The sequence below is a fragment of the Haliotis rufescens genome, unplaced genomic scaffold (assembly GCF_023055435.1).
Source record: "Haliotis rufescens isolate VD_foot unplaced genomic scaffold, xgHalRufe1.0.p SCAF_3, whole genome shotgun sequence".
Classification (NCBI taxonomy): Eukaryota; Metazoa; Mollusca; class Gastropoda; order Lepetellida; family Haliotidae; genus Haliotis; species Haliotis rufescens.
In genome coordinates this window covers 60,895,844-60,915,455 of record NW_025964001.1, presented here as the reverse complement: position 1 = coordinate 60,915,455, position 19,612 = coordinate 60,895,844, and the positions used below count along the sequence as shown (strand labels likewise).

General features: G+C 41.4%; 1 protein-coding gene across 8 annotated transcripts in view; it reads left to right on the top strand.

Annotated features, from left to right (window-relative positions):
• Positions 1-19,612, top strand: part of LOC124132327 (synaptotagmin-14-like) — a 111,677-nt gene that overhangs the window by 21,769 nt on the left and 70,296 nt on the right. For 3 of the 8 annotated variants that reach the window (XM_048403213.1, XM_048403212.1, XM_048403211.1), the window contains exon 1: positions 13,244-13,772. The exons of the other annotated variants lie outside the window; for them this stretch is intronic. In XM_048403213.1, the coding sequence (XP_048259170.1) occupies positions 13,280-13,772 (493 nt within the window). In that variant the 5' untranslated portion in view covers positions 13,244-13,279. Of the gene's footprint in view, positions 1-13,243; positions 13,773-19,612 lie in introns of those variants that run through there. 8 annotated transcript variants of the gene reach the window in all.

The window sequence follows — 19,612 nt, the reverse complement described above, 5'->3', positions numbered from 1 at the left end:
TTGGTTGATGCATGTCATCGTATCCCAACTGAGTGGATCAATGCTCATGATGTCAATCACTGGATTGTCTGGTCCAGACTCGATTATTTACAGACCACCTTCATGTATCTGAAACAAGCATAGTAGCCTTTTACCAGCCATATGTAAGTTGGGAGGGGGGTGCTCGATATGTTTACTAGAAGTTGACCACCGTCACTGCTACAGTTGTTTTTTTCAATCACATGCTTATGACAGATGTGAGAGACTTTGTACCTGATATGCCTCCTATATACACATTGGGACATGTGATTGGATGATTGCATGTCAAGGTCACTCAGTATGATCTTGGCAACAACAAAAGGCTTGACCATTAAGTGTTAACACTTTATGTGCATTTTCTCTGTGTATATATGATTTTTATCACTTTAATTATTGAGGGACCGCCATATAGGGTCAAGGTCACTAGAGTTCACATTGAGCCACAATGCTTGAATTTCAAGAAAGTTTTGTTTAATAATTTTAAAATATCTAACACATTCAATACTATTGTCATTCACTTTGAAGGTCATTCATTTATGAAATGGCCTGTAGGATCAAGGTAGTTTGTGTATGTAGGACCTCCATGCCATGTTTAAGGAGTAAATACATGACACTGTTATAATATGGACATGAATGATTAAAACTAGTTGTTAGTAATGAGTAAATGGTTTCATAAAGCTAATGAAGGTATTAAATATAGAAGTAAATTTACCTAATTCTCTGAAGGGGGGCACGGGTGGCACGGGTGGCCCAGTCGTCTAAGGCGCTGTGATTCGCTGTGCAGAGTTGCGTCCCTTGGGCACGCCAGAAACCTATGATTGTGGGTTCGAATACCAGTTCGCCCCAATTATGTTTCTAGGTTTGTCAGCACCATACCCGTGCTTGTGGGTTTCACCGAAGTGGTAAACGTCTTAGACCTGCATCACTTCGGGCTTTCCTCCCACATTAAGCTGACACGCCGTGATATAACCGGAATACTGTTAAGAGCGGCGTTAAACCCAACTCACTCACTCACTCATTCTCTGAAGTCAGGAGTTTAACAAGTATCTGTCTATTGTAACTGTTAGGAGTGTACCCTTTCGTTCATTCCTATATGCATCACAGGTGAATAAGACATAATATTCATCTTTAGTTTCAGACATATAGGACAGACCCTTAAATGTTCAACATTTTCAACCAATGTTAATCATTATCTCGATTAAACCAAGTCTAACTCTTACAGGTGTATTTTTAAGCTTTCTATTGATTGCCAGATGTCTTTCTAATTGTCCCCCGCCGCGCGAAAACGCGAAGCGGGGGATATAGTATTCATGACCGTCCGTACGTCCCACCTCTTTGTTGCCGCGATATCTCAAGAACTAAACACTGGATTGTCTTCATATTTGGAACTATGGTGTATATACAGACTCCGCAGACACCAGTCGGTTTTGGTGACCTTGACCCCATTTTCAAGGTCACAGCAGGCAAATCTGCTTTTGGAGTTGGAAAACGGTGTTGCCGCGATATCTCAAGAACTAATCTCTGGATTGTCTTCATATTTGGAACTATGGTGTATATACAGACTCCGCAGACACCAGTCGGTTTTGGTGACCTTGACCCCATTTTCAAGGTCACAGCAGGCAAATCTGCTTTTGGAGTTGGAAAACGGTGTTGCCACGATATCTCAAGAACTAATCGCTGGATTGTCTTCATATTTGGTACTATGGTGTATATACAGGCGGGGGACATTTCGTCACTTCTGTGACAAATACTTGTTCCTTTCAAAATATCAGCAATGTGCATACATCATACCTATGTTTCTAGGCTTGTCAGCACCATCACGCTCCTCAGATCTACAGCCTTTGTCTTGTCACAAGAGGGGGGACAGGTGGCCCAGTCGTCTAAGGCGCCGCGATTCGCTGTGCAGAGTTGCGTCCCTTGGGCACACCAGAAACCTATGATAGTGGGTTCCAATCCCGGTTCGTCCCAATTATGTTTCTAGGTTTGTCAGCACCATACCCGTGCTCGTGGGTTTCACCGAAGTGGTAAACGTCTGAGACCTGCATCACTTTGGGCTTTCCTCCCACATTAAGCTGACACGAATCGATATAACTGGAATATTGTTAAAAGTGGCGTTAAACCCAATTTACTCACTCACTCATTCCAGGGAGGGATGGTCAGGTAGCCTAGTGGTTAAAGCGTTCGCTCATCACGCCGAAGACACGGGTTCGATTCCCGATGTGGGCACAATGTGTGAAGCCCATTTCTGGTGTCCCCTGCCATGATGTTGCTGGAATATTGCTAAAAGCGGCGTAAACACCATACTCACTCCCTCACTCATTCCACTGGGGATGGGGTGGGGGAAGTTGTATTCATATTTAGTCGCATATTTTGGTTGGGGTCAGCAGCCATATTAATTTGGAGACGCATAAATTTCATGATTTACTGTTTATATTGGTGCTAAACTTTAGTTCTGCTTCCCGGCTTCTACATCATGAAAAGTAACAGCACACGCTGTATGACATCATGACGTCACTCGTAACCGTCACTCGTAACCGTCACTCGTTTACAAGCACACACGTGGTGCTGTTGTAATGATAATTTATCATCATATCCGTATTCGACGTAATAAGCGCCCAGGGCGCTCTCAAAATTAGAAATAGGGAGCTTTTATTAGAATATAATTTTGGTGAAAGAGTCGAAAGATCGTAAATTTTATGGTTTCTGCTGACAGCCTGAAATGATACAAAAGAAAAGATATATCTTTCCAGAATTTAATTGCCCATAATTAAGGGTGCATATAACACACGAGTGTGTATTATACACAAATAAATGTACACGAATTGTGTACATTGATCAGTCAGAAGAGTGCTAATTGGGATTGTTCACTAGCCAATATATTGGCAAATATCGCCGAGGGCGCTTATTAGAGTGGGACGCTTATTACGTCGAATACGGTAATAAGTTGTCAACTTGTCTCAAGGGGTAGATGATGTGATGTACACTCTGTGTGACCCTATGTACCCTGAGCCCTACAGGGTCAAATATATGTCCGTAGTTTAACTCAGCCAAACGTGAAGCAGACAAGCAAACAAAACTTCCGTTTACCAAATGCATTTGGATAAACATCGATTCATTTCAACCGATCGAAACATATTCGAGATATGCAAATTACCTAAGATGTGTTCTGATTGATTTCTCAGTGGGCTACATGAGAAGGATACATGGAAAATAATGGCTTGCTGCTTAACCAATCAGAATCTAGTATTTGAGTGTCAGGTGACACAATATATAGCCACATTTCCCCCTCCTATTCTCTAAAGAAACTGAATCTACTGATATGTTGTTATTGTAACAGTATAATACATTTTTATATATGCTGTAAACCTTGAAATTAACAAGAGCCTGAATTAAATGTGAAAATTATGAGTGGTCTTTGCTCGCATTAACTAATCTTCGCATTTATGTCTCCAAAATGACTATCAACAGATGCGTCACTTCACACATTGGATAGCGGAAATACCAACTTGAATTTAAACACAAACAACTATGTATATTTCACATCATAGTTTAATGAGCAGCAGTTGTAACAAGTATATAACAATGTCATTCAATTGCAACACTGCGTCAAAGGCTCACTCACTCAACGCGTACCGATAGGCTTCATCACACTCCTCAGATCTACAGCCCTTGTCTTGTTATCTGCCTTCAAGTTTGTTGACACCTTCTCTGCATACCAATCAGTGAACTGTTGTCGGTTCAATCATTTCATTGCCTTTGAACTTCCTTTGAACAGAATAAACATATAAACTGTGCTGTTTTTAGGAAAACACTGTTTATTGTTTTTATGGAAGTGCTCTAGTCAGCTCCAGTAAGCAGTGCTATTTGCTGTTTGATGGGATTAAGGTAAGGATGTGTATCATTCCACTAGGGATGGGGTGGGGGGAGTCGTATTGATACTGAGTCACATTTTTAGCTAGGGATCAGCAGGCGTATTGATTTGGAGATGCAATAATTTCAAGATTTACAGTATATTAAACTAAACAATATGTTAAGATCTCTCAAGATTCAGAGGAAATAATTCCTATAATTATGGAGAAAAAATATCAAATTGTCAGATGATTATTTACCACTAGACATTTAATAATAATATAAACTTTGTCAATAAACTGTAATATCTTAAACTGTAAACACAAATATGTCTAAACTTTCACCCTGTTTCCTACACTGATGTATTCTCTTAAATTACTAGTACATCTAAAGCCATGATATATCTCGGGAAGCCTTGTCATTCTTCAGGGTGGCCGGACCACTCAGCTCAGATCTTGAGGACATCTGTAGGGTTGAGTTGTCTCCCTTGGACTGTCATCAACTGGATCTCCTGCTTCAGAAATGTTGTCACCATCATTGTGGATGAATTACGAGTGATCTTATGATTGCCTTTTCCGACGGTCACACCTTTCTTGTGAGTCACTAGATAAGTTCTGGGTTGAAGGTTGCAGAGAACTTGTGTGTCTGTCTGTGTGTGTCTGTGTGTGTCTGTGTGTGTCTGTGTGTCTGTGTGTGTCTGTGTGTCTGTGTGTGTCTGTGTGTCTGTCTGTGTCTGTCTGTGTCTGTCTGTGTCTGTGTCTGTGTTTCCTCTTAGTGACACAGTCTCCAACTGCAATGGTTTGGCAATTCTTACTTTTATTTTTGTTTTATTTTAGCATCTCTGTGACGTACATCTGTGTCATTGTGTTCTAAACACACTTCAGGAATCTTGTTCTTCTAAAGCTCTGCTGGTGTTTTGCCTGTCATGCTGTGACGAGTTGTTCTGTGGCCAATAGAAACATTGGTAATTCTCGTTTCCAGTCTCTTTGCAGTTCTGAACACTTTGATGGCTTTTAGTAAAACCCTATTCAATCTCTCAACACCACCATTTACTGCTGTCCGCTGTGGTGTCATCCTGGTAGTTAATTCAGTTCTATAATGAGGCCTGATACTTTTCAGTCTTCATGAAAGTTAAATAATTGCTGAGATTTACACAATTGCGGTATTCTTTTGAACAATTTAACCAAACAAGAATAATAAAGGATATTTTTATTTTGACATTTAAAATTCTTTGTGAATACTTTAGAAATTCTCTGGACTGATGAGATTAAGCACATTGTCCTAGACTGCATACTAGATCGTATATATTGTATACTCCCCAGGGAGCTGAGAACGAAAATAGCGCACAGTGATCCATTGACCAGGGTAATAATGTAGCGCTTTGAGCCTGCTAGGGTGTGGATTGGGAGCATTATTAATATGCACATTATTTTATCAATGCATGACTTATGAATAGACTTTAAGGCTTCAAGAGTTCAGCCTTTTGGTTTCTTTGAGGAAGTTCAAACCATTTAGAGAAGGTAATGTTGCAGCTGTTAATCATAGTCACATATGCCTTATCATGGAACCTCCCCTTTATAAGCCAGTTTGTGTGAAATGGATAGAAATATTCCATGAAACTGCTCAAAGGGCGGACTCTTCAAGAGAGTTGAGTTGTTTTGAATCGTCACGATCAGCACTTTCTAGCGTGTCTTGGACAGCTGCTGCTGTTAAATAGCAGGATGTTTGTGTGAATTTGTATTTGCAGGAAGGGGCAAAAATTTGGAATGTTGAGATAATGCTCTTTGGAAATTAAAATTTAAAAAAATGGCCATTAATTGCCTTTTCATTAATGTCCCCTACTTAAGTTCACAAGATCAATAAGTTAATAAACGGTACTTCTTCTTGTCAGATTAGTGTACTATTCAGATTGATGGATTAGATTTCTGAATGTTAAAATAGAGACGTGATTCCTCCACATGTAGTGGCCGTGTGAGTCCGTGATGAGTTTTGAGCTACAGACATTCTCACACCAAAGTAGTTAAGTTATCTGCCATGGTAATGATGTCATCTTTGAAACCCCTGCTACCTGGACCTTTCATTGCTTCCAGACCTGTGAAGATCCGGGGTAGAATAGGTCTTCAGCAACCCATGCTTGCCATAAAATGCAACTATGCTTGTCGTAAGAGGCGACGAACAGGATCAGGTGGTCAGGCTCGCTGACTTGATCGATGCTTGTCATTATAACCCAATGGCGTGGATCGATGCTCATGATGTCGATCACTGGATTGACTGGTCCAGACTCGATTATTTACAGACCACTGTCATATAGCTGGAATATTGCTGAATGCGGCGTTAAACCCCAAAACCCCAAAATCATTACTTCAGTTTAGCTCATCAGAACTGAATGTCCATTGTTAATCCATCACACTGAAGTTAACTTTGGACTTTTTCTCTGAACCTTCTGAAGAGATAAGTCTAAGGTTTATATTAATTTTTTTTTAAAATGAAAAAATATCAAATTGTGAATAATCTTTCAGAATGTTTGTCTGAGAAACCCCAAGGTGAAACTTTGAAAAAATGTGTGGGACTATTATATGACTTCAATTTGAAATTTAAACATACTTTTTAAATGTGGCAAATATTTAAACATCATCTTTACTGAAAATTCAAGGATAATAAAGCTTACATTTGGGTGACATGTAGCGCTGGGGTTCCTTTTTAATTGTAGCTTTCAGATTACTTTTTTTCTTAAATTTGTGAAGAAAATCATGAATTTACGAATTATTCAGGACAAGTTGAAAGGAAAGACGACAATAAGTGCTGCACCTATACCCAATCCTATTGTCATTTTGGACAATAAGATATGTTTAGACAAACTAGTGGAGACTTTGTGTACGTGATAATGACAATATGTTTCTAACATCCTCATCTGCACTCAACATGGCCATTGTTTGTGATGTTGTAAAATAAGATGTCTTCCTTATCATACACTGCTTTATTACCCGGGGTGGTCGGGTAGCCTAGTGGTTAAAGCGTTTGCTCGTCACGCCGAAGACCCGGGTTCGTTTCCTGACATGGGTACAATGTGTGAAGCCCATTTCTGGTGTCCCCCGCCTTGATATTGCTGGAATATTGCTAAAAGCAGTGTAAAACCAAACTCACTCACTCACTCACTCACTTTATTACCCATTTGGTTCTCTGTAAACAGGTATCATAAAAAGTGGTACAAAACATGTTTGTCATAACACATATACACAAACTTTGATCTTTCCGGTACTACTTTTGATTTTTAAATTCTTTCATCCACTCATTCATAAGTTTGATCGGGGGCACCGGTGGCCCAGTCGTCTAATGTGCCGCAATTCTCTGTGCAGAGTTGCGTCCCTTGGGCACGCCAGAAAGCTATGATTGAGGGTTTAATCCCAGTTCTGTACTGGTGGGTTTCACCAGAGTGGTAAACGTCTGAGACCTGCATCACTTTGGGCTTTCCTCCCACATTAAGCTGACACGCCGTGATATAAATGAAATACTGTTAAAAGCGGCATTAAACCCAACTCACTCACTTACTCACTCATAAGTTTGATCACAAATGTGAGCATGTGAATGGATACCTCAGAATGTGGGTATATTAATATAATAGTACAGTGTACATGACGCATTTGCACAGATACATAAGTTGATCAAAAACTACATACATGTTTCAGACCGTCTCTGTGGTCTGGTGGTAGAGCGTCCACCTGGAGAGCAGAAGGTTCGGGGTTCGATCCCCGGCCGTGTCATACCAAAAGACGTTAAAAGATGGTATTTGTTGTTACCCTGTCTCGGGCTCGGCATTAAGGGGCTAAAACAATGACTGATCGGCTCGAAGTCAGTATACTGTGTCTGAGTGGAGTATTCATGTTTAACTGCGGCATGGTATCTCAGTGTGCACACACACACACTAACACACGTGCATGCACGTTGCTATATCTGTCGGATATATAATATGGGACACGACATTAAACCCCATTTTACCACCTTTCATACATGTGTCATGTAAAAAAATAATATTTGGCCAAATAAGTGAAATAAGAAAGTAAATGAAGTTTCATGTAAAATTGCCCGCTGTCTGATGAACTGGAAAACATGGTCCGACAAAGGAAATTAATTCAGGCCTTTGACAATTCCTGTATACAAAATGAAAATAGACGAATGCTGACCTACTGTTCTTTGTCTGGTTATGGGTAGAACTGATGGGCAGATGTGAAGAGCTTTGACTATCAAGGGTCTCGATTTACAAAATAAACTGAATCTGTATACTGCTCATTTCTTTTCCCTGGAAAATCTAAAATACATGTAATTAGAAAATGGCATCAAAGATAACTTACTGATGCTGATGAGGTTGTGATACAGTGTTTGAAATAAGTTTCTACCTGTAGGCCCGTGTTAGGTAGATATTTTGTCTGCCCATAGTTTCAAATTTGTATGGGTCCTTATGGCCAGCAGTATAATTTACGTGTCAATTTATTTGTCACAAGAAGCTGCAGTTTTTTTTAAATGAGGGACTGAAGAGTTTAGTCAGGTCCTGTGGCTTCTAAAGTCTGTGGGTCCTGATGGGAGCCTGGCAATTTTCAGACACTGTTGGGATACCATATTATTCAACATCAACAGATAGTTTCCAAATCTTTTCATGTTTTAAATCAAGGTGATTTGATGCACTTCACAAGTAAGATCCGTTTTGTTACAATATACCGTATTTTCTTGAGTATAGTGCGCACTTTTTTTCGAAAAAACACAGCTGTGTAGAAGGGGGTGCGCATTATACACGAATTATGAGTTTGGATGTTTTTTCCCCCATGGAAAGACATTACCGTGAGCACAAAACACCGGAAATACCATGTCAACAAATCCATACTGAAGTACGCAAAATAATCATGTAATTACACTTTCTGGCTATAAAAAGTGTTCTTTGTATATCTGGACTTATGTTTGTAACTTATTTCATTGATTTTATTCAAAATTCCTTATAATATTGTTTTTATTAATTTTGGCGAAATCGTGTGTGAAGCGATCGGAAGATCGCACAACTCACCGTTATTAACAGCAACCACGGTCAGAATACCGCTATTGACGCCTTGAAACAAACTTTAGTTGACAGAGAATGGATACATATATCATAAATGACATACTTTGACTCGTTAAAAGTCATATTTGTTTTTGTTTGACGATTCTATGTCAACATGAAATTCTCGCGATCACGTGATCACGTGCGCGTGAGCCTTGACGGTGACTGGTCAGACATGTTCCATGTAAAAAATAATACCCGGGAATAGGGATCAGCTGCTTCGCTTAGGGTTATTATTATTTTAAATATATTTAGTAAAGGTTGCATATAATTAAGAAAATAATGGAATATATTATTCCTGATAAATAAAATAGTTTCAGATACAATTGTTGCCGATCCTTGCATTTAAAAATCTTATAAAGTTATATCATTGGGTGTTTCTTGACCGAATCACCGGTCGATTCCAAGAAAACGTGTGTACAGCTGATTGCTGTTTCCAGCTTAGTTTACGAGAAAATACGCAAGGTAATCTTAATCCCTAAATATAAAACAATGCCTAGCAGAACAATAAATACTATTTAAACGGTAAATAAACATGTCTGGTGATTTTTTATCTCAAATTTCGAATTTGTACTAACGAAGTTTCTCAGCACCCGTTCGTTTGCCGGACTTCGCTGAAAGGGTACGGTGTAAAAAATTTCTGCGCATAATATTCAAATTTCTTTTTTTCCAAAATATTGAACCCGCTGGAGGGGGGTGCGCATTATACATGGGTGCGCACTATACTCAAGAAAATACGGTAGATCTTGATCTACGATCAGATCGTCTTCAGTGGGTGCCGCCATATTGTTTGAAGTAAATGCAAGTGTTTGAGAGGTGGAATCTGATTGGTCAATAGGAGGGACATCGAAGGGACATAACTCGTAAAAGCCACTGGTGGCGCTACAATTTAACCCAGAAGTGTTAGCCTCGTTCAGCAAGGGTGGAAACTGGACTTTTACCTTCAGTTAACTCCCTTGCATCAGGAAGATGGGTAAAGAGATAATGATTGTGTCTGTGGGAAATCATCAAGAAGTGATGAATCCCCCGTGCTCCCCACGTATCGGTAATGAGTGGTCCGATAATGAGTAGTCCGTACATAATGAAGCTGACATACATAGGGTTCTGAGACCACGAGAATGTATAGACATGTACTTCAGCGATTTCTTGTTAAAATGCAGCCATTGTGGACGCAAATATGTTCCCCATATGTTCTGGTGCAAGCGATATACCAGGAGTTTTGTTCCTGTGAACAATATACCTGGGCAAATATGTTCCCCATATGTTCTGGTGCAAGCGATATACCAGGAGTTTTGTTCCTGTGAACAATATACCTGGGCAAATATGTTCCCCATATGTTCTGGTGCAAGCGATATACCAGGAGTTTTGTTCCTGTGAACAATATACCTGGGCAAATATGTTCCCCATATGTTCTGGTGCAAGCGATATACCAGGAGTTTTGTTCCTGGGGAGCAATATACCCGGGAAAATATTCCACAGGAACATATTTACTCTCTGACACTGTGACGCCACTCTGTTGTTTTATCTGTAGATTATATGTAACAAACTGACAGGTTCCGAAAATGATCAAATACATAGTATTTTCTTACTTTGATGTTGTATTTTAAGTCGTATGTGTATCTGGAGATCTGTTTCCTGGCAGAAACTATTTAGATATAGTATAAAATGATCGTGCATACAATGAAGTTGGCTGTCAAAGCTTTGTCTTTACTGAAACATATAAATTCAGAAGGAATGTGCACATGGTCAGAAAGAAATGCCAACATTAGCATCTTACTTGTGTAACCATGGAATGATATTATTGTCATAATAGTCGGGAAGTCGTGTGGTTACTAGGGTCCTACTCAGTACCCACCCGACCCGAGTTACCTGTCCAGCCCTAGTAGAGCGTCTTCTAGATATTGATCAATGAATTTAATATTTGATTCAATGTCTAATGGAGGGTGTAAGTTTTGACACTGTTCCAAGTAACTTGACGAGTATTGAGGATACATGTACTCAGAGCCCCCAAGCTGTCTGTAGTGTTGATTGATCTGACTTGTAATTGCTGTGATTCTCCAGAGGCAGTCTGTTACAAGCAGCCACACTGGTATGTCAGTCCTGGAGGACTTGATGACCACTTTGCTGTACCTCACCTTCAGGTTCATGGCGACCGCCTCCGTGGTCTAGTGGTAGAGCGTCCGCCTGGAGAGCGGAAGGCCCGGGGTTCGATCCCCTGCCGCGTCATACCAGTAGACGTTAAAAGATGGTACTGGTTGTTACCCTGTCTGGCGCTCGGCATTAAGGGGCTAAAACAAGGACTGGTCAGCTCGGAGTCAGTATACTGTGTCTGAGTGGGATATTCATGTTAAACTGCGGCATGGTATCTCAGCAAGCTAGCACTATAAATCGGCATCACTCCGGACTAGTACAGCCCCACAAACACACACACGTACATGTACGTCGCTATATAAGTGCAATAATCTTGGACGCGACGTTAAACTCCATTTCACCTCACCTCAGATTCATGGCTGTTGATGCTCTCCTTACAGCCATACATTCGTTATACACGTAGCTGCCTGGAGAGTGAAGGTCGGTGGTTGATCCCGGTCACATCAAAAGACGTTAAGAGATGGTACTTGTTGTTACCCTGCCTGCCATTCTTAAAGGGCTAAAATTTTACTAGGACTGGTTGACTCGGAGTCAGTATACTGTGCCTAAATTGGGGTATCCACATTAAACTGCGGCATGGTATCTCATTGGACTAGTACCAGCATCCGCACGTCCACATATACACACACATGCATGCATTTTGCTATTCAAGTGCAATAATCTTGAACGTGACATTAAACGCCATTTCACCTCCGGGGCGGTCGGGTAGCCTTGTGGTTAAAGCGTTTGTTCGTCACGCCGAAAACCCAGGTTCGATTCCAGACATGGGTACAATGTGTGAAGCCCATTGCTGGTGTCCCCCGCCGTGACATTGCTGGAATATTGCTAAAGCGGGGTAAAACCATACTCACTCACCATTTCACCTCCCCTCACCTCACATTCATTTCCCCATCCATGAACATTCCCCACAAGGCAGCCAGGGGAAATTACCATCAGAAGATCAATGTTTGTATTGATGTCCAGATGCCTGGGTCACAAAGACCCCCAACTATTGTGGTATTGGACACGGCAGGATCTCTCCCAGGGGTGAAGCATGATGTATGCCCGTCGAGAATGCCTAGGAGAAGGTCATACAGGTCACTGATTGGAGATGTTAAACTGCTAATGAAAATATATTGCGATATTGATTTTTTTCTCTATCAACCATGAATAGACCTGTGAAGATCCAGGGTAGAATAGATCTTCAACAACCCATGTTTGCCGTAAAAGGCGACTATGATTGTCGAAAGAGGCAACTAACGGGATCAGGTGGTCAGGCTTGTCATCGATCCCAATTGTGTGGATCGATGCTCATGATGTCAATCACTGGACTGTCTGGTCCAGACTCGATTATTTACAGACCGCCAACATATAGCTGGAATATTGCCGAGTGCAGCGTTAAACAACAAACAAACAAACAAACAACCATGAATGATACATTTGGTACATTGTCATCAGCTTTCTACCCATGAAGATCCAGGTTAGAATTGGTCTTCAGCAACCCATACTTGTTGTAATTGGTGACTAACAGGACAGGCTTGTTGACTTGGTTGATGCATGTCATCGATATTGCATAGATTGGAGCTCATGATGTCAATCACTGGATTGTCTAGCCAAGACTCGCCATCATCTGGCTGCAACATATCTGAGTGCACTGTTTAACAACAAACAAACAAATATTCCTTTCAACCTGCTTGTCACTTGTTCCAAAGACCATCATATCTAGTATACATGTTGCTAAGTGCAAATACGTGAGCGCATGAATATCTATGAGGGTAATATTATGGTGAGCTAAATACTCTGACATTTCAGCACCGGACCTGTGGACAAAACTGAAATGTGTCCCTTCTAATCTGTTTAGGATTTTGGTAATGAAATAGCATGTATGCGGACAGAGCTTAATATGATAATTTAACTAAAATGAAAACATTTATGACCTCCGCCCACATATATTCCGAAGGTGAAATTCCCTTGTGTAATTACCCCCATGCGACTGCAGCTATTGCCCAATCATCCATTCTTTCCCTGACTTGGTGCAGCATTTAAACAATTGCTTCTATTAACATACCAAGTAATGGCCCCATTTTCTCAATTACATCAGGGAGGCATATTTGTGCCGTAATTGTTAATAATGCCAAGCGGCGATTAGACAAGTGGAGAACTTTATGGAGTTATGGAGTTAAGAACGTTGTGGTCATGTTGAAGAAGGTGCTGGCCGTGCTGCTTCTCTGTTGTGGCCTTCACTGGACTGATGAGGTCAGCAGGAACAGCACGTCCATACACAGAAAAACAACGGTTGTTCCTAGCACCGCGGGACATTCGACAGAAACAAGCAATGTCGGGGTATCGGATACTGGGGAGGAAGGTGGACCTGATGTCACCAGTGTCGGCACTGTCACTACCCTCAGTGACGACAACCAAAACAATGTGACCAATGGATCGGAGGTGAGCAGTGCCATCACCAATGACGAGGATGTGGACTACGTTGATGGAGAGGAGGCATCCCTGGTGGTTGCTGCAGGTGCTGGGGATAAGCATAACACCTCCTGGGGTGGCAACTCCACGGATGGCAACTCCACCGATTATGATTTGTACGGCAACACGACGTACGATTACGAAGATAATTACACAGACCTATTCAGTAATGATTCTATTGGTGTTTTTATCAAGAAGAAGTTTCATAGAGAAGGTCAGTTTGGGTATCTTTAAGTTATTTTTCTGAATTTCTACCAATGGTTACCTGTGTTCCATATTGTTTGTTTGATATTTAATGCCACACTCAGCAAAATTCCAGCTATATGACGGCAGTCTGTAAATAATCGAGTCTGGACCAGACAATCCAGTCATTGACATCATGATTATCGTTCCACGCAATTGGGATACGATGAAGCCTGACCACCCGATACCGTTATTCGCCTCTTATGACAATCATAGTCGCCCGTTACATCAAGCATGGGTTGCTGAAGACCTATTCTACCCAGGATCTTCACGGATTGTGTTCCGATTGAATTGTACCCTGTGTGAAGCTGAGACAGTCTTTATATAATTAGGGGGCGGTCGGGTAGCCAAGTGGTTAAAGCGTTTGCACGTCACGCCGAAGACCCGGGTTCGATTCCCGTCATAGGTACAATGTGTGAAGCCCATTTCTGGCATCCCCTGCCAGTATATGCTGGAATATTGCTAAAAGCAGCGTAAAACCAAACTCACTCACTCACTCACTTTATGTAATTAGGGTAATTATTAATTGCATCAATAACTTTTTGTTTTGAATTACTTGTATCAAACTCACTTGGACTGTCAGTTGCCTCGAATCTAGTTCCCCTTTAGAGCTAGGGTGTATTTCACACGACGCCTAAGTTATTGTCAGTGAAACACAGCCTTGAATATGTTAGCAGCTATTGTGTCGTAGGTATGGTAATATAGTACTATTGCCACTTGCAAATGAAGTATCCTTGCGTATCTATGTATGTATATATGTTAATAAATGCTAGCATCTGTCGGTATTAGTCGTCCAACCAATGGCTGATAGTGAGGAATGTTTTGACAGGTGTAAGGTAGTGAGGTCAGGGAAGATATTTTATATGTCACAGATACTGTTCTTTGGGGACTAGATCGGTTTTGTAGTGTGGTGTTTGAATAATGTTCATTTCAACAATAGGTTCAAGGTGACTTGAAGTGTGACAAACACCTGTCGTGTAGTGCTGTAGAAATATACACTGCTATTTAGTTCACTTTAGTCAATATAAACACCTAAAATATATTAAAGAACACCTGATTCTTTTATATTTCTATAATTCATCTGTCATGGTTTGACAGATTAACCAGAGATGCCAACAATTATTTTTGAGTTTAAAATGAAGCTATTATGCTTGTCCTCCCCAAATTACAATTTTTAACGGGGGGCACGGGTGGCCCAGTCGTCTAAGGTGCCGCGATTCGCTGTGCAGAGTTGCGTCCCTTGGACACGCCAGAAACCTATGATTGTGGGTTTGAATCCCGGTTCTCCCCGATTATGTTTCTAGGTTTGTCAGCACCATAACCGTGCTCGTGGGTTTCACCGAAGTGGTAAACGTCTGAGACCTGCATCACTTCGGGCTTTCCTCCCACATTAAGCTGACACGCTGCGATATAACTGGAATACTGTTAAAAGCGGCGTTAAACCAAACTCACTCACTCACTCATTACAATTTTAAACATTTTTTTTATGAATTATTAACATGCATAAAATATCACGGAGAGCAAATTGTTAGTGCACCCGTCATGTCATTCGTGACCAACTCGTGTTATTCCAGGACAAGCCGAATAGCGACTCGTGCCCCTCTCGTGGCCATTTTTATGACTGGGTTCCGTCTTAGCGCAATTGGGCATAGTTAAAAGAAATGTCAACTCGTTGCGTAATGATTCACTTACTCTTTCCCCTAAGTCATCTATATGCAAGATGCTATTTAAAACACATCAGGACTAACAGTTAAACGTGTTCAATCATACTGTATAATACTGTATCTAGGGTATATTTTTAGATGCAAGACGTGTAAAATCAAAATTATTTCTGAGGGATTCTTTGTCCGAAGAATTTGAAGTCATATGCGCATTCTGATTGGTTTTGTCATATTTTCGCACATAACATTCACCGATGGGGGACGAGTCTTCTTGCAGGTTACGGAAAGGGGCGAGTGGTGACGAATGCCGTCATGTGAAGCATTCTACAGGGAGCTAATTGCATGTACACCTATTTTTCTCCGGAACACAAAATTCCACATTGTCTTTCTGGAATATAGTTAATAATGTATTGTCACAGGATGAATTTTATGAATGTGTGGAGCGTTGACCACATGTTTTGGCTAGACTGCAGTGTTTCCCCCACCATGTTTGGTCACCTTGCTAAATTATCAGGGTTTGGAGGGGTTTTCCCCAAACAGCTTGAACTAAATGTTTTCATAAGTGAATGTAATTTTTAAGTAAGATATTCAAAGTACAGTGTGTTTGTTGAAATGTGACCCTGATGGATGTCACTAATGAGATTGTCCCATGCCGTTGTGGAACTTCTGTTTTCCAGTACTTTTTGGATGTTGTCAATTATTTTCGATTTTTATGGATTGCTTTGATATTCAATTTTGAGGCATAATCATAATAATCCATTCAAACACTAGTGGAGTAATTTTTTTTTCTGCTTATTTTGAGCTTTGTTGCCATGTTTTTTTAAATACTGCCGCCTTTGCATGTGGCTTTATTACCACTTTGTTTGTTTGTTTGTTTGTTTGTTGTTTAACGCAGCACTCAGCAATAAACCAGCTATATGACAGCGGTCTGTAAATAATCGCGTCTGGACCAGACAATCCAGTGATTGACATCATGAGCGTCGATCCACGCAAATAGTCGCTTTTTACGGCAATCATCAGTTGCTGAAGACCTATTCTACCCAGGATCTTCACAGGTCGGCTATAGTACTTGCATCAATGCAAGTGTACCCCTGTTTCACATATGTCTAGGCCCAACGAAAATGTCGAAGCGAAGCCTGCATCATGGCATGATGCTCTTAACATTACTCTTTTTCACATAAAATTATGTTTTTTTTTACATCTCTGGATCAACTATAGTATTTTTTTACATATCCTGCATTACTCCTTAATGCATCTACTGTTTACCTTTGACAAAAGAAAGCACCTAGTGATGGTCCAAACCGATGGGAAAAAAAGGTTGTTTCCACTTCAAATCTACTTTTCTAAGGACACATCGCAGCTGTCACGTCCAGACACGACACAATCAGAAGCCCTCCTGTAGTTGATATTTCAACTTTACAGCCTTGTAGACAACAATGTGCTACTCTGCTCTTCAACAGCAACTTACAATCACAGATTTCGTCTGCATGCTTGGTTCATCCTAGATGAGCGCTGAGCCCTAAAGACTCTTCGGCTCAGGCAGCTAAAGCCATTGTTTTGGCACGCCCCCCATCTACCTGGGGCTATACGATGATAAGTGGTGATCGTTTGAAACCTTTTGTCACGTGAAAAGTCAAGATCCCACTACAGCAGTCACCACAATTAATGGCCAAGTACCTCCTACACTTGCGTACCAAACTACACTTGAAAGGCAGCACCATTCCGGAGAATCGTAAGATGACCAAAGTCCTGGAACTACAGGCCCTTCTATGCTCATTCAGGCTTGAGGATCAGAAGGCCAAGTCCGTCCCCCTGCTTTGTATTTGAATGTGGTCCTTGTCTAAGAGATGTGGCACTCGAAGAAGTCGAACGTGTTCTTAGCTTTGGCCCATTGGTTATAACCCAGCAAGTTACCAACCGACACAACTCCCGACACAACCCCCGACACAACTCCTGACACAACTCCTGTCCAAAGCCAGTCTTACCCGACTCGTGCAGTGTTTTGAGATGCTCATTAGGGGGATTATCATGATTTTTAGCTCGCACTATTTTCTTCTTACTGTATCCCAACTGCATGGGACCCGTGAAGATCCGGGATAGAATAGGTCTTCAGCAACCCATGCTTGCCGTAAAAGGCGACTATGCTTGTTGTAAAAGGCGACTAACAGGATCGGGTGGTCAGGCTCGCTGACTTGGTTGATGCATGTCATCGATCCCAATTGCGTGGATCAATGTTCATGATATCAATCACTGGATTGTCTGGTCCAGACTCGATTGGTTACAGACCGCCGTCATATAGCTGGAATATTGTGGAGTGTGGCATTAAACAAGAAACAAATAAACATTTAGTCACCTCTTAGAATAAGCATTGATTGAGGTCGACCTATATTCTTACCCAGAATTCCCACGTGTCTGTTCCCGTGTCGTGTAAGTTTGTCAGGCTGTGTACCTACCCAGCACTCAGTGTTATGTGGTAGTGAAATCTGATGAGGCATATTGAGTCCTCTTTATAAAATATATTTTTTGTTTGTTGTTAACACCCCACTCAGCAGTATTCCAGCAACATTGAGGTAGTCTGTAAATAATCAAGCCTGGACCAGACAATCCAGTTATGGATGTTATGGCACAATGGCACACAGTGAACCAAGTCCCTGAACCTGACCACTAGTCCCCACTTACAGGGTTATAAAAAGTCCCATGTCTCAGTTTGAATATGGCTTTGATAGTTCTTTCAGAAAAGAGTGGTACTAAACAGTGCTATGTTGACAATAGTAATGTGTGATGGTGATGCTGTCTCGCTCATTGATGCCTGGCTTTCTTTGATGCCATCTATTTGTATGGATTCTAGAACTTGCTCTGACCTTCATGTAATGGAGTTTGGCAAAGGGTTTGACCAACTAGGTCAGTGATGACGTGCGAACAGAGTTCTGACTGGTGAGCCGCTAAGTGAATCGCCCTCAGTTTGCCACCGGTTCTCACAATCATACAGAATGCATACCCAATTAAACATTTTCCTGCTTGACCGCAGATAAAGACAGTCCACCCTATTTCCAGCTCTTATTAGTTCTGGTCATGGAAGCCTTTTTGATTGAATGTTAGGTCAATATTCAATACTGGTAGTACTTGTGGGAGATTTCCTAAGCTCCACTCTTTGAGGGTTTCATTGTAAATATGCTTTGATCTTTCATTGTGAAGTAATGCTTATAATCCAACAATTGGATTGACTGCGCAAAGCTCTTCCTATACCGGGCTACAGGAAGACAAGACTGTGTTGATACAGATTAATGTAAAATCAGCTCACCGCCACTCTCCATCCTCACTGTGGGCCTTCTTATTGATTAGCAGGCTACTGTATCATATATAAATTGTTCAGAGCTACCTCCGTATCTTTGCAAATGCTAGTTTGTGAATTGATGACATTAGCCAAAACTCTGAGGAGGAACTGCATTATGAGATGTTATACTAATGAAAAGATTGCATCTTCAAACTGCAGGATTGTTTTTCTTGAAACTGGTCCAAGTATTTGAATGAGTGTTACAGTGTTATGTCAAAGAGTTTGACGGCTTGTGTTCAGTGGAAGCAGTTTCATATTATGTATAAAAGTAAGACAAGATTGCAGTTAGTAGTCATGCTCTTCTGTCCTGTGAAGGAATGGAAATAACCGAGAAACTTTACAAGACTGAATAGTGGTAACACATAGCAAGCAATACCCCCAAAATGTTTGAAATTCTCTAAGGATACATTTAACATTAAAAAAACAAAACTGGTCCAGGCCAGCAGCCGTGTGCTGATTTCTGGAACAGGATCGGGTGGTCAGGCTCAGGTGGTCAGGCTCAGGTGGTCAGGCTCAGGTGGTCAGGCTCAGGTGGTCAGGCTCAGGTGGTCAGGCTCAGGTGGTCAGGCTCACGGGGTCAGGCTCAGGTGGTCAGGCTCAGGTGGTCAGGCTCACGGGGTCAGGCTCAGGTGGTCAGGCTCAGGTGGTCAGGCTCACGGGGTCAGGCTCAGGTGGTCAGGCTCAGGTGGTCAGGCTCACGGGGTCAGGCTCAGGTGGTCAGGCTCACGGGGTCAGGCTCACGGGGTCAGGCTCAGGTGGTCAGGCTCAGGTGGTCAGGCTCAGGTGGTCAGGCTCACGGGGTCAGGCTCAGGTGGT